At 50.8% G+C, this 14,757-nt stretch overlaps 1 protein-coding gene across 2 annotated transcripts in view; it reads left to right on the top strand.

Annotated features, from left to right (window-relative positions):
• VEPH1 (ventricular zone expressed PH domain containing 1) overlaps nucleotides 1–5,571 on the top strand; it is a 55,171-nt gene extending 49,600 nt beyond the window's left edge. For both annotated transcript variants that reach the window (XM_068200153.1, XM_068200154.1), the window contains exons 13-14: nucleotides 3,894–4,030; nucleotides 5,319–5,571. In XM_068200153.1, coding sequence (XP_068056254.1) covers nucleotides 3,894–4,030; nucleotides 5,319–5,555 — 374 coding nt within the window. In that variant the 3' untranslated portion in view covers nucleotides 5,556–5,571. The remainder of the gene's footprint in view (nucleotides 1–3,893; nucleotides 4,031–5,318) is intronic.
• The last annotated feature ends 9,186 nt before the right edge of the window (nucleotides 5,572–14,757 follow it).

The following is a 14,757-nucleotide window of genomic DNA, read 5'->3' as shown; positions in this document are numbered from 1 at the left end:
TTTTTGTAAGAAAGGCTCATTGTGAGTATCATGATTTGCTAGAAAACCCAGAAAATAAATTCCCCGAATGGGTCATGTGAAAGTTGAGGAAGGCAACATGGAAGAGGGAGCTCAGTGGAATAAAAATTTGCATGGAGTGATAACTCCACCTTTGTATTGGTGCTGCAGAGCTGTGGCAGCTGGGAAGGGTCGTGGCAGAGTGGGAGACACTGCAGGGTCTCTCTGGGTTTATAGGATCTGACACAAGGAAGGATTTGGAGGTCTCCTTGGATTGGTGAGGAATTTAAAGGCTGTGAAACATCTCTTATTTTCATTCCAGAGTGTGAAAGACCACTTGAAATCTGAAACACTTTTGAGAGGCAAGAAAGCAACTTCTTCCTCTCAGCAATTCTGTTTAGCAACCAAATTCCTGTTGAAGAAGGAATTCAGAGGCAAAATTGTTTTCTATTATTGTCTGCTGGCTTTGCTTCATGTGGGGTTCTGTTGCATTTTTTGGATGCCACATTGCAAGATGCCATTTATCCTCCAGACTTGGGCAAACACTGCCTTAAACCCTGGCCTTGCCTTGGGATGGAATTCCCAGAGCAGCTGTGGCTGCCCCTGGATCCCTGGAAATGTCCAAGGCCAGGTTGGACATTGGGCTTGGAGCAGCCTGGGACAGTGGAAGGTGTCCCTGCCATGGCAGGGGTGGGGTGAGATGATATTTAAGATCCTTTTCAGCCCAAACCATTCCATGTTTCTGTGATTCCTGTTTGGCTGTAGCTGGGAGGCATTTTGGGGCTGGAAGCTGATCCTGTGTGGAAAGAACCAGTTAAGCTGAAGCGAAGTGCTTGATGCACCCACAGTGACAACTGGAGAAAGTTCAACTCCTTCTCATGCATTCTTCTGGTGCCAAAGCATGTCTTGTACAACCACACTTTTCCAGCAGTGCTGTTAAATCACCCTGGATTGGCTTTTCCTGCCACTGAGGAGCAGCATTCCCACAAACCCTGCTGATCTGCCCTGGGCTCAGGGGAGGAACCCCAGCTCACAGCATCCTGTGTTCCGTTCCAGCACAGCCACCAGGCACCTGGAGTGCTGGAAAACACCAGGATTCCTCCTGTTGGGACAAGCTGGCTGCTGGGAGCTTCATTCCAACACAACCCCCTGGACTGAGGGTTTGGCTCCACGAGCTCTTGCACAAAACATTCCGCAAAACCACCGGAGAGCCGGCGAGGGAATTGAGGGAATTCCAGCTCCTTCCCCTCTCTGGAAGCTCACAAAGACAGGCAGAGATCCCTGGGGGCTGCAGAGGAGCCATGGGCAAGGATTCGGGATTGGGGAAAAACTGAGGGTGTTTGGGAATTCCTCTGGAAAACTGCAATTCCCTGGGAAAGCCAACACCACCTTAACTTGGGAATATATTTGTCCCCCTCCTGCAGTGCCAGCTATCCAGAGAAATGAAGGAGCCCAGCTCTAATCCCCACTGGAAAATCATAAAAAGTGGCATCCAGCGATCCAGGTTTTCAGCAAAACCCAATGTGGTGATTAATGGAAGGGAGCGAATCCATATTCCCCGAGGTTAATTGCATTTATCTGCCACACATTCCATTCTTTCAAGTTCATAGGGGTTTATTATCACTGAGATCATTCATGAATTCTTGTGGAGGATTTTATGTTTCATCAAATTCAAGATTTAAAGCTTTGGGTTTTATCTGTCTCAAGTTCGTCTTGGAAGAGTTTGGAGGGTTTTTAACTTTTTATTCAGTACCCAAACTACTTTGAGTTGGATGTGCTGTAGTTCTGCACAGAAAGCAAGATGGAAAGTAGGAAATTCCAACAGACCCATCAGCAGGAACTACTCAGGGTTAAATTGGAGTCAGTGTGTCTATATTAAGATGATTTAAGAAAAAAGAGGCATTTCAAGACCTTTGGACCTTTTCAGACTGAAAGGGAGAGATTTAGAGGGGATGTTGGACAGGAATTGTTCCCTGTGAGTGAAAGCTTTCCCACCATGAGGATATCAAGCACTGGCACAGCTTGCCCAGAGATGTTGTGGAGATTTTTCAAGTCCCACATGGATAAATCCATGAGCAGCCCAGTCTGACCCCGTGGGTGACCTTGCTTGGAGCTGGAGGAGAAACCCCTTGAGATCTCTTCCAGCTGAGATATTCTGAGATTCTGTGAAGTCAACCACAAGGAAAATAAGCAGAAGGACTTAGAAAAACATTGGAAAAGAGCTCTATTCTTATCTTGCTTGAATCTCTCTCTCCTAATCAGCCCCTCAGACACGCTGGCATCGGATTCATTACAGCCACTTTGGAAGCTGCCACCAGAACTCCCCTGGGCTTCCTTGTGGATACACAGGAGAAGTCCTCTGGTAGCATTGCCTAAAGCCACTGGCTCCTTAAAAAGAGATCAACATTTCTTAGCAGATCCTGGTTTTGAAAGATTTTGGCCATAAAAATTCACTTTAGGCCAAAATTGCACATTCACTTCCCTTCTCAAGTTGTGCTCCTGACCACAAACTATCTCAGTATCATCTGGTCCCTGAGCCTTTTGAGCTTTACCCCTCTTAGTTTGGTTGAAGCATGTTCCTACGGCTCTGGAATGGGACTGAAGATGTTCCTGTGGAACCAGGAGCCAGGCAGGGAACAATATTTAACAAAATTGCCAAGGTTTTAGTACAGGGGACACTAAATTGTGGTTCTGTCCCACTAAAGAGTGTGTGGGGAGAGGGTGCAGCCCCAAACCAGCCTCCTGGGAAAGGTATCCCCTTTTGCAGTGACAATATTTATACAGGGAGAAAGCCTGTAAAGCTTACAGGGAGTAAACCCTCTGCTTTACTCTGTCCCATGCCAGGCCAGGTGCTGGCACAAAAATATCCAGAAGAGCTCTGGAGTCGGGGCTGAAGTGGCTGCGTGGAGCAGAGCACGGCCTGCTCCTGCTGTGGCAATCACAGCTGCAGTTCCCCCCGGCACTGAGCCTCTGCCAACCCCCTTTTCATTCATCCATCTCCTTCCAAGCGCTCCCTGCCTGCAGAGACAGAAATATTTATGGTCTTTCCTGAGGAAATTGCACGAGTCCACACTGCACCCCCCGCCAGCCTCGCTGCCAAGGAAAACAGCGCTGGGGGAAGGACACATCCTTTATCTACAGCTGATGCCCTGTCTTGGAGTCGGTTTGCCCTCTTCCAGATGGGGGCTGGGTGCCCAGAAAGCCATAAAGCCGTTGGCACTCCCTTGGGTGGCACTTGGGCACCCTGGGCAGCTTTGGGCTCAGGAGCCGCCGATGGCAGCGAAGGCTTTCAAGGAAAAGCAGTGCTGGAAGGACGTGGGGCCTGGGAGAGCGGCCAGCCAGGGATCACTGCCCCTCTGACAGATGCTGGGATGGGCTCCAAGGCAAACATCCCATCCAAAAATATCCCCGCTCAGACTGCCTGTGCCTGCACTGCCCTCCGGTCTGACTGGTCCTTCACATCCCGGCCATCGATGTAAAGACAGAACAGAAAGGAAAAAGAGACCCCTAGGAGACATCAGGGCTTTAAACTGCCAGAGAGCAGGGTTAGGTGGGATCCTGGGAAGGAATTCCTCCTGAGAGGGTGGGCAGGCCCTGGCACAGGGTGCCCAGAGGAGCTGTGGCTGCCCCTGGGTCCCTGGCAGTGCCCAAGGCCAGAAATGGGTACAGCAGGGCTGAGGAGTTTGGGATGGCTGAGGGAGTAGGAGAAGAGATGGAAGAGGGCTGTGAGCTGTCGGCTCCATCTGCTCAGCCTCCCCAGCAGGACACGGCTGAGGGCCGAGCCGTGTGAAGTGAGAGCTGAATGCTGGAGGCTGGGAGAAGGAGGAAGGCAGAACAGCCTCCTGCAGCTGGGGAAGGGAGGGCAGGACTAACCCTGGCTGTGCTCCCCTCCCCAGGCGTGAACCAGGACGGGCAGCCCCTGATCGAGGGCAAGCTGAAGGAGAAGCAGGTCCGCTGGAAGTTCATCAAGAGGTGGAAAACGCGCTACTTCACCCTGGCTGGCAACCAGCTGCTGTTCCGCAAGGGCAAATCCGTGAGTCACGGAGCAGCCCTGCGCTGCTCCCCAGCTCCCGGGGCGGGCAGCCCTCAGCTTTCCCGGCTCTGGTATTCCCAGGGTCTATAAACCCCTCAGCTTTCCCGGCTCTGGTATTCCCAGGGTCTATAAACCCCTCAGCTTTCCTGGTTCTAGTATTCCCAGGGTCTATAAACCCCTCAGCTTTCCTGGTTCTGGTATTCCCGGAGCCTTTCACCCCTCAGCTTTGCCTGTTCTGGTATTCCCAGAGCCTTTCACCCCTCAGCTTTTCCCGTTCTGGTATTCCCAGAGCCTTTCACCCCTCAGCTTTTCCCGTTCTGGTATTCCCAGGGTCTATAAACCCCTCAGCTTTCCCGGCTCTGGTATTCCCAGGGTCTATAAACCCCTCAGCTTTGCCTGTTCTGGTATTCCCAGGGTCTATAAACCCCTCAGCTTTCCCGGCTCTGGTATTCCCAGGGTCTATAAACCCCTCAGCTTTGCCTGTTCTGGTATTCCCAGGGTCTATAAACCCCTCAGCTTTCCCGGCTCTGGTATTCCCAGGGTCTATAAACCCCTCAGCTTTGCCTGTTCTGGTATTCCCAGGGTCTATAAACCCCTCAGCTTTGCCTGTTCTGGTATTCCCAGACCCTTTCAGCCCTCAGCTTTGCCTGTTCTGGTATTCCCAGGGTCTATAAACCCCTCAGCTTTCCTGGTTCTGGTATTCCCAGACCCTTTCAGCCCTCAGCTTTGCCTGTTCTGGTATTCCCAGAGCTTTTCACCCCTCAGCTTTGCCTGTTCTGGTATTCCCGGAGCCTTTCACCCCTCAGCTTTTCCCGTGGTGGTTTTCCCACTCACAGAGTGCATGGCAGGGGACAGCAAGGGCAGTCAGAGTGCTGCCCAGGAGCTGCCACTGCTGGGTCCCCAGTTTTCAGGGGACATAAGGACTATCTCATTCCATTCCCCTCCATGGCAGGGACACCTTCCACTAGCCCAGGCTGCTCCAAGCCCCATGGCCTTGGACACTTCCAGGGACAGGGCAGCCACAAGATGTGGCAGCAGCAGCTGGTGACACCTGGCAACATCTCCACAAAGAAGGACGAGTTCATAGAATCCCAGAGTGGTTTGGGCTGGAAGGGACCTCAGAGCTCCCCCAGCGCCACCCCTGCCGTGGCAGGGACACCTCCCACTGTCCCGGGTGCTCCCAGCCCTGTCCAAGCTGGCCTGGGACGCTGCCAAGAGCCCTCAGCAGTTTGTGCGGCCGGGGCTGGTTCCTCACTGGGTGACCCCTGCCCTGTCCCCCGTGCTCCAGAAGGACGACCCCGACGAGTGCCCCATCGAGCTGGGCAAGGTGCAGAGCGTCAAAGTGGTGGCCAAGAAGCGGCGGGACCGGAGCCTGCCCCGGGCCTTCGAGATCTTCACGGACAGCAGGACCTACGTGTTCAAGGCCAAGGACGAGAAGAACGCCGAGCAGTGGCTGCAGTGCCTCAACGTGGCCGTGGCGCAGGCCCGCGAGCGCCAGAGCCGCGAGGCCACCACCTACCTGTAGCCCTGGGGCCACCAAACGCTGCCCCAGTGGCCACCCCAGACCCTGTGGGGCAGGCACAGGGAGCAGGGAGAGCTGCCTGCAGAGCCAGAGGGCCCGAGGGACAATGGCACCGCCAGTGCCACAGTGACACTGCCCGAGGAGCAGCTGCCACGTTCCCTGGGGAAATCCAGGGGTTTTTCTTCAGCCTGATGTCCTGGCAGCCAGGGAACGTGGTTAGAAACCCAGCCCTGAGGTGCACCAGGTCTCTGACACTGCCAAGAGAATGCCAGGAGTGAGGACTTTCTGCTTTCCTCAATCAGCTCGATGTAAAAAGTTAATTTTCCTTATTTAATCCCGGTGGAGTTTATCCTTTTATTGTTTATATGTGTCTGTGCTGCTGCTTTCAGGTTTAAATTGGGAAATCGAAAGATTTTGTATGGCTGGAAAATAATTGTCAATATTTAACTGGTTTGATTTTCCCTCTTTTTTCCCGCTTTTGCTCTACTTTGTAACTGAATGTAATTTTTAAATTTTCCTTTTTTGCTTTTTAATTCTCTTCTCCATTCTGTAACTTTTCAAAATTTCTGCAAATCTGGAAAATTCCCAGTTTTTTCGATTTTCTTTGTTACTTTCAAATGATTCCGAAGTGGAGGAAGTACTGTAGAAGAGACTGAAAGGAAAAGAGGGGGGCAGAAAAAGAATGAGAAGTCTGCAAGTGATGAAATGAGCTCAGAGATCATTCAAGGCTGAGTAGAAATAAAATTTGAAAACTTCCAACCCAGCAAAATGTATCTTTGGCAAAAAAAAAATGTTGCCGGAAATGTGGAAAAATGAGGAAAAACTGCTTTTTCCTGTGCCTTCCACTCAGTGGATGCAGGGCTGGAGCAGGGATGTTGCTGGCCTTAGGCGGTGAGGCTGTGCAGTGTGTGAGGAGGAGGATGGGCCCGAGGCTGAAAGGGAGTGGAGGGAGTGGGACCTGAGGGGTCTGCCAGGGTGGTTTGCTCCCTGCTCCCTTGCTGTGCTTGCTGCACAGGTTTCTGGCTCAAAGCTGGGAATGTCGTCCCAGGAAATGCCAATGTTTGTCCTTGGAGTCTGGTCCCTCACAAGCACCGAGTGTTCCTGGCGTTTGTCTCCCCGGCTGCCAGAGCTCTGTCGTTTGTTATCCTGACAGGTGAGATGCCAGTGTTTGGGAATGAGCATTTACCCAAATTAAAATGAGGAAAAAGTAATTTCTGGCAGCACGGGAGTGCCCGAGCTCTGCTGCCCGGGCCCCACAGGCCTGGCAGCTGCACAGAGGGGTTCTCAGCCTGATCCATCCAAACACCCTCAAACCTCTGGGGAGAAACCCTGGACCTTGGAGCAAGGAACTGCCACAGCCAGGGAAAGGGAAATCAGGCTGAACTGAAAAGCTGTTTGCTTTCTCCTCTTGGGCAGTCTGCACTCCTGGGGATCCCTGCGTTCCCCTGCCTGGCTTTTTTCCCCATAATTTTTAATCACTTCCCATTATGGTGGCCCAGGGGACAGTGGTGCTCCAGGGGACTTGCAGGAAGATGGTGAAGCCACAGGTGGGCTCAGCACAGGGAGTGCAGGGTGGGGAGTAAAACCAAAAATATTCAAAACTGGCTCCAGACTTCCCAATGCTCTTGGGAAAAACGTGCAATGTTCAGATTCCTGAAAATCCTTGTATCAACTACAACGTGGGGATGAGTGTCAGATCCTGAAATGTGGCAAAGTGATCAGAAGAACCTTGTTAAAGCTAAATTTAGTCCCAGAAGGTATGGAAGCCCAGCATGGAACAGCAGCAGGAGAAGGGTGAGGATGGACACATGATGGGAGATTTCCATAGAGGTCTGGGAGATGAGGAAAGGAGATTTCGCCCATTTAATCTTCAACACTGGACAACAAATCCTCACCTTGCCCCCAGGACAAACCACTGAGTGTGTGGGGAATGAAGTCAATTCATAGGTGAGAACTTGGAATTTATCACCTTGAGTTCCAGAATTGCATCCTGCAATTCACCCTGAGTCCACTGATAACGGTGAGTTGGCCATCAAAAACAACTTTTACACACCAAATATTCAGTGTTCCTACCCTCGGAGCCAAGCCTCAGCCTGCCACCTCTGAACAACGTCACTGATGTCGTGGTGTCACCAGTGTGCTGCACCTCGTGTGTGGGACCAACACAGCTCTGTGTCACCTGCTGTCCCCAGGCTTGTCACCAGGCACTCACAGCCTTCCTTCCAGCCTCAGCCTGATGGGAGCAATATGGCACGCACTGCTCTGGAGTCACACTCACCCCGAGTGCCATGCCAGGAAATAATTCCCTAAAACAGGGAGCCCGGCCACACTTCTCCTGACTTCAATTAAAACTTGGAGCAAAATAAAACAGAAGTTCAGCTGGCAGCTTCTTCCAGTCACCCTCCTAAAAGGAGAAACACAGACATCCTCAATGCAGTGTAGAATGAGAGCAGGGAACTTCTCAAGAAAATGTACGAATAGATTTTGTTGGTTCTTTTTCAAATAACATGTATCAGAATGGTTTGGATTTAAATATCCAAAACATTTTGGATTTAAATATCCGAGCCACTTTGGATTTAAGTATCCAAAACATTTTGGATTTAAATATCCGAGCCGCTTTGGATTTAAGTATCCAAAACATTTTGGATTTAAATATCTGAGACACTTTGGATTTAAGTAAATTTTGGATTTAAATATCCACTAGGAATATGTTGGTAGCTCTGATTGTGCAGTATTTTCTCTGTTGTTTTGCTCATCCTTGCAGGAAGCATCCTGGTCCTTGGCAATGAGCATTGAGATCTCATTGAGGCACCTTGGGCATATCCTGGGAAAAGGGCTGGATGCAAACAACCTCCTCAGAGCCCTCAGCTCCAGGACTGTGCCATGGAAGAGAGCTCCCAGTCCAAGCCAGCACCCCCAGTCCCTTCCACACACTGGGGGCACAGACCCAGCTTTAGGGTTTAACCTAAACCAACCTAAAATCCGGCCCTGCTCATTCCTGAACGTGAGCAATTTCCAAACCCTCCAAGTTTCACAGATCAGCTTTGCTTCTCTAGGAAACAAATCCTGCAAAATATTGGTTCCCACTTCCATGAGCGGGTTTCTGCAAGGACAACAATCCGTGTTTTCCTGAAAGAGCTGATGTCCCCAGTGACTCCGGTGCCACATCCCATGCATCCTTCAGGGATCCGAATCTGGGCGAGCATGTGGCCTCAGGAACACCCAAAACCAACTGGGCTCAGCTGGGAACGATCCCAGGGCTCTGGCAGGGAAGGGCTGGCTCACACCTCAGGCTTTGTCACCTCCCCTCGTGCAGGGGGGACAGAGCACGGGGGCAGCTGTCCTCTGGCAGGGTGGGAGCAGCTCTGGCTTCCAGCTGCCTGCAATCCACACAATCCCCAGGGATCTGCTGGGCTGGACCCTGCTGCCACTGGGACTCGGGCTGGATGGGATTTCCTGGAAATGGGAACCGTAGGCTGTGCACTGCCTTCCCCAGGCTGCTTTGTGACAACTGAGCCCAGCTCTGGGAAGCTTCCCAAGGAAATTTTACCCCACAGTTCCCCCCTCCATCCCAAACAAAGCGTTCCCCAGCGTGTCTGATGGGATGGAACAGAGCAGGCAAGGAATGCTGAGGTGTTGCACACAGGCCTCGCATGAGCACAGGGATAAATGGAATAAGCTGGACATTATTTTTCCAGCCGTTCCAATTCCGAGCTCAGCCACCCATGGGACTAACCTTGCCTGCTTCTTGTTGACAAGTCCTCTAATTCATCCTGATGCTGATGACTAATATTCCTTGGGTAAAATCCTTGACCTTGCTGAGGTCAAATGCAAAACTCCCATTAACTCTAATAGGGCCAGGATTTTCCTTGGATCCCTGCGTGTCCTGGTGGTACCTTTACAGCTTCCTGCAGTGCCCAGGCTTGGCCAGCTGCAGGAACACAATCCCTCCCTCCCCACTGACACACCTCCAGCACCCAGTTGGCAGCCAGGAGTATTTTGGTGAGAAGAGCTTCCCAAACTTTTAGCAGCATCAGGAGGCATCTGTGCCTCCAGCAGCCTGCACCGAGGCCATCCCATGGGACCTGTGGGATGGGACCACCTGGCAAGGTCACTTCTGCTGTTTGGGGGCAACGACAGAATTCCTGCAGCTTCTGTGCTCCAGTGGCAGGAGGAAACAAGAAATGGGGTTTGATCGGGGTTTTTATCCACAGAAACAATAGAGGCATGCCTGCAGCAGTTAGGAAGGGTTTACATTGCACCTGTGAAGGAGCGGGACATTGATTAATTAGATGTCAAATTACAGCTACATTGAGTTGGCTCAATTATTCCATAAATCTCCCTGTTGTCTAATTAGGCAAAGAAAGAAGCAATCAGACTTGATTCATTTGACTGCTTCACTGAAATGACCTGGAGCTCTCAAAACAGTTTGTGCTGGGGTTGGTTTTGCCAGGACATGGATGTCCCTGGCTGGCCCCACCTGGGACCCCCACCCAGTGCCCCAGCCCAGGGTCTCTGTCCCACCCCAGTGATCCCAGTCCCAGCCCCTCCAGGGGATCCCCCAGGCAGCCCTGACAGCTCTCACAGTGTCTCAGGATATCACAAGATTTAGATTTATTTGCCTCTACAGATGTGGACGCTGTAATAAAAGTGTTGTGTCCATCTTCTTTGGATATCGACTCCCCAGCCCTGGAAGTCTTCAGTGGGGCTGGCACAAACCTGGCATAATGAAAGATGGCCCTGCCCATGGAACAAGATGGTCTTTGGGTCCCTTCCAACCCAAACCCTTTTAAGATTCCACAAAAATCCTGGCATTTAAGTAACTGCAACTTTTAGGACACACCAAAATCACTTGTTTTTTTTAGGACAGAAGTAAAAATACATTTACACAATAGCTATTGTTTGAGAGCCAAGATTTGCCTCCTGATCTCTGCCCCTGCCCTTCCCTTCCGGCTCCTCCTCAGCAGGAAAATCAGCGTGGACCTGTGGTGGCTGTGTGTCCTAGAGGGGATGGATGGGGACACCGGTCCCAGGGGTCCTTCCCAGCCAGGCCGTGCCTTTGCTGGCAGTGCCACGGCAGGTGGCTCCGGGCTCAGTGGCACCACGGCCACCCCCGGGCACTGCTCAGCCACTGCCTTGGATGTGGTTCCACCACCCAGAGCGTGGGTAAAGGTCACTGAAAATCCAGGATGACACAAGCAACGCCAATGCCTCCGGGTTAGGAGCAAAAATCCCTGGTTTTCACTGGCAGCTCTTTGTGGAAAAGATGTGTCTGTGAGAGGGATTTGTTTGTAGGGATTTTGTAAAGGGTAACTTTGCGTCACCACGAGCGCTCCCGGCAAAGGTTCCAGGGCTGCCTGTGATGGAAGCAGGCTTTTCTGGGGGGTAAAAGCAGGAGAAGGCCACGTGTCCCAGAGCAGAGCCGGGCCCAGAGGGGCTGAACCAGGGGCCTCCAGCCCAAGGGAAAACATTTGTGACCAGGGTGTTGTTTTTGCTTTGAAGGACACAAGTGTGAGGATCCTTTGCTCCAGTGCAGGTGGTGTTTAGGCAACAGCAGTCTGTTTTTCCAGCTGTCCATGACTGGGCCTCAGCTCAGAGAGCCACAAATCCCAGACCAGTTTGGGTTGGACAGGACCGTAAAGACCACCTTGTCCCACCCCGTCCCACACCTTGCACTGTCCCAGGGTGCTGCAAACCCTGTCCAGCCTGGCCTGGGACGTTTCCAGGGACAGCTGCTGGTTCCAGAAGTCCCTCTGTGTCCCACTGCCCAGCCAGCAGGGAGCAGGACAACGCCAGCACCAGGGAAATCATGGAAGCACAGTGTCCACTAATACCTCTGGGCCATTGCTGATGTTTTAAAGCCACAGTTCCCACTGGGCCTGGTTATTGCAGAAGTCCAGAGTGGTGCATCTTGTTTTGATCATTACATTTTGGGTTAGGGAACACAGCTTGACATGAAATCCAAAAATGCCAGAAATGCCTTTTGTCCACCAGTGGTTTTCAGCAGCTTGTTAAACACTCACAGATTGTTTGGGCAGCCTAAACCCTGACAGGCCTGTGATGGAGACAGCTTTCCTTTATTTGGGCTGATGTGCGAGGTTAACACAGCTCTCACTCCCTGGGCCTTTGCTGCATCCCAAAATGTGGCTTGGGAAAAACAGAGTGGTCAGCTGGACTTTGCCAGAGCTGTCTGGAACATTCTCATAAATCACTGGGCACACAAGGTTTTCTGAGCTCCTGGGGAGGTGGGCATAGAAAGGAGAGTGCCTGGCTCCCTGTGCTGACAGAGCTCCAGCTGCAGGCGTTTAGGCAGTAATGTGCAGGTGGCAGAGGGATAAACAGCGCGGGCATGGAGAGGATGAGCAGGATTTGCTGATGGAAGGAGGGGATTGTGGCTCACGACTGCTGGGTGGGGAGATTTTTGGCTCACAGGCCAAAAATGTGGAGTGGGAAAAAATCCACCTTAAAGAACAACATGCTTAGCTCTGATCTATGAAACTCCTGGATGTGCTGGAAGCTGGGTGGTGACCTGGAGAAAGCCATGGTGTGGCCTGCTTGGTCTTGGACTCCTTGAGAAGAGTCCCAGGAGCAGGATGTCTGCTCATATCCTGATGTTTTGGGGTTCAGGAGGTCCCAGCTGGTCCCACCTCTGTGCAGTGCTGCTGTGCCAAGGGAAGAAGGTGAGTGTCCAGCACCTGGGCTTTGGTGTTATCCCCAAGGAGCCAAGAGCTTTAGGACAGCCTTGCTCTGCTCCAGACACAGAGGGGAGGGAGAATCAATAATTCAGGGGAGCCCAGCCTGAAATGCACCTGTCTGAAATCCTAAACTGGTTATTTTGGTGTGGTGTGGGCACGGGAGAGCCAGAACTGCTCCATGCATGGCTGAGGTTCTGGTGCTTTCAGCTGGCTGAGCCGTCCAGCTTTTCTGTTCAGCCCCAGCACAGTAAAAATGGTAATTATAGTAAATTGTGACTTTTCTCTTGATAAAGATGTATGCAAATGGGCCTTAAGGGAACAACTGAATTTTGCTGATCCCTTCTGGGGCTCCACTGTGGCACCAGAGCAGATGTCTGGCATGGTTTGAGGGCAGAACCACCACAAGTCTTGTTCTGCTGCACAACAGGGTCGGGAGGGCTTTCTTCCAGCCCTCCAGGCAATACCTGCAGGTTCAAAAGGGCCACAAAATCAGAATTAACACATTTTGAACCTGACATCATCCTGGATTAGTACAGTCCTATTTGCAACTGGTGCAGGAGAAATGTGGAATTTCCCTTCTCAAAGATGCCTGAGCTTCCCACCCTGTCCCCGGAGGGGCTGAGCCCCTCGCCTCCCTTCCCTGCTCGGGGAGGATCAGAACTGCAGGAGCCACTCCTGACTCCTGCACAGCCTCTGGCAAAGCTGCTGCACACAGGCACCAGACCGCGGGTGTTATTTTGATGTTTTTCTCCCGTTTAATTCACCTCAAATCTGAGTTTCACCTGAGGTCACACACGAAAGTGCTGAAGTTTTGGGTTGTTTTGCAGTAAAGTGCTGCCTCCTGCTGGGTGCGGGGCCCTGTAAAAGAGACTGCTCAGTCATTTATTATAGAGGACTTCTCTCGCCTGAATTTTGGAAAAGGCTTTCCAGAGATTGCTGAGCATTATTATTACATACACTTGCCAAACCCCATGTTTTTAATAATTTAGGGAAATACTAGAAAATTATATTGTGAGTCTTTCCAGAAACTAGAGAAGGCTTAAAGCATCTTTAAGAATCCCCTAGTCCAGACTCTGATCTGTTCCAAAAATGAGTGACAGAGCTACTCAATAATGTTGACTAAAAGGAGATTTATACTAAAGACAAGCCTTACTCTAATGTATGATTCTGTACACTGGGGGACAACTTTGCTCATAAAGGCAGAAATCCCTGTTTCTGTCAATCCTTGAACAAAATGTCTTCCCACATCCTCATAAATTACTTATTAACATGATTTTAAAAAATTAATTGTATTCCTATGAGCAATTCCCTTAACTAACAGGAACTGAAAATATTCTGAGTTGTGGATATCCTAGACTAAATTTACACACCAGTACACCCTGGCAATGCACACCTTCTATATGCTTAAGTGCCAATTTTCTCTGGGTGCTCTGGGGATGGAGAGCTTATTGATGACACCAATAACTAATTACTTCAAATAATCAATTTATTCTATTTACAAATGCCTCGTGGGCTGTCAGTGGCAATATCTGGGTGTGTTCAATATTGCTGCAGTTGCATCAGTAAGAAAAATCTTGCCTGTATATTCTCACTTTGACTTCCCCTCCCTTTCCTGGGGAGGCTCTTGCTGTTCGTGTCCCTTTTGCCCGTCCCGTGATGGAGGGGGTGACACAAAAATGACCATCCTGAGGCTTTTCTGCAAAATCCCAACAACCCACTAGATGGCAAACAACCCCTTGAAAAAGCGCACCAATGCTGCCGTCTTATTTAAACAAATTCACCACCGGCAAATCGTTAATGGAATTATATTTTGGCTTTTAGTTAACCCCACACTACAGCGAAGGCTGTAAAAAAAAAAATCATAAAATATAAAATTAAAAGCTGTCTCACATTCTTGAATGTTGAGGTACAATATGAGCTTTTCCATGGAATGGTTTGGGTTGGAAGGGACCTTTAAGGGGACACCTGCACTGTGCCAGGGTGCTCCAGGGCAAAGCACAGCTTCTCTGGGCACCCTGTGCCAGGGCCTCGCACCCTGCCAGGGAGGAATTCCTTCCCCACGTCCTGTCTGGGTTCACCCTCTCACTTCTGTCAGTGTAACACACACCTCAGTGAGGTTGCGCTGCTGTTCTGCTGCCCTGCTCCCCCCTCGAGGACAGGATTTCATGTTTTATTGCAGCCAGTGGGGAATTTGCCACTGACTCAGATACTGCAGGAGAAGTCAATCAGAGCCGTGGATAAAGAGGCAAGGACCTGATGGCCCTGATCTTTCTGCTGTGAATCATGCTCTGAGGAGGAAAAAATAGCATAAAAGACCTTTGAGGCTAAGGAGACACTTGAAAATGCTTTAAAAGCAGATCAAACTTACAAAGCCTTGGAAAAAAAAAAAAAAAAAAAAGAAAGGCTTGAAGAGCTCACAGACCATGACAGGAATTCATTCCTGCAGGGACAGAAGGGGCCAGCTGACATCACCCCAGCTCTAACCTCGCTCTGCTCTGTGCCCTCCTTGC

This window comes from Anomalospiza imberbis, chromosome 10, assembly GCF_031753505.1.
Source record: "Anomalospiza imberbis isolate Cuckoo-Finch-1a 21T00152 chromosome 10, ASM3175350v1, whole genome shotgun sequence".
NCBI lineage: Eukaryota > Metazoa > Chordata > Aves > Passeriformes > Viduidae > Anomalospiza > Anomalospiza imberbis.
The sequence above is the reverse complement of the archived record's forward strand: the minus strand, read 5'-3'. Positions and strand labels throughout refer to the sequence as shown.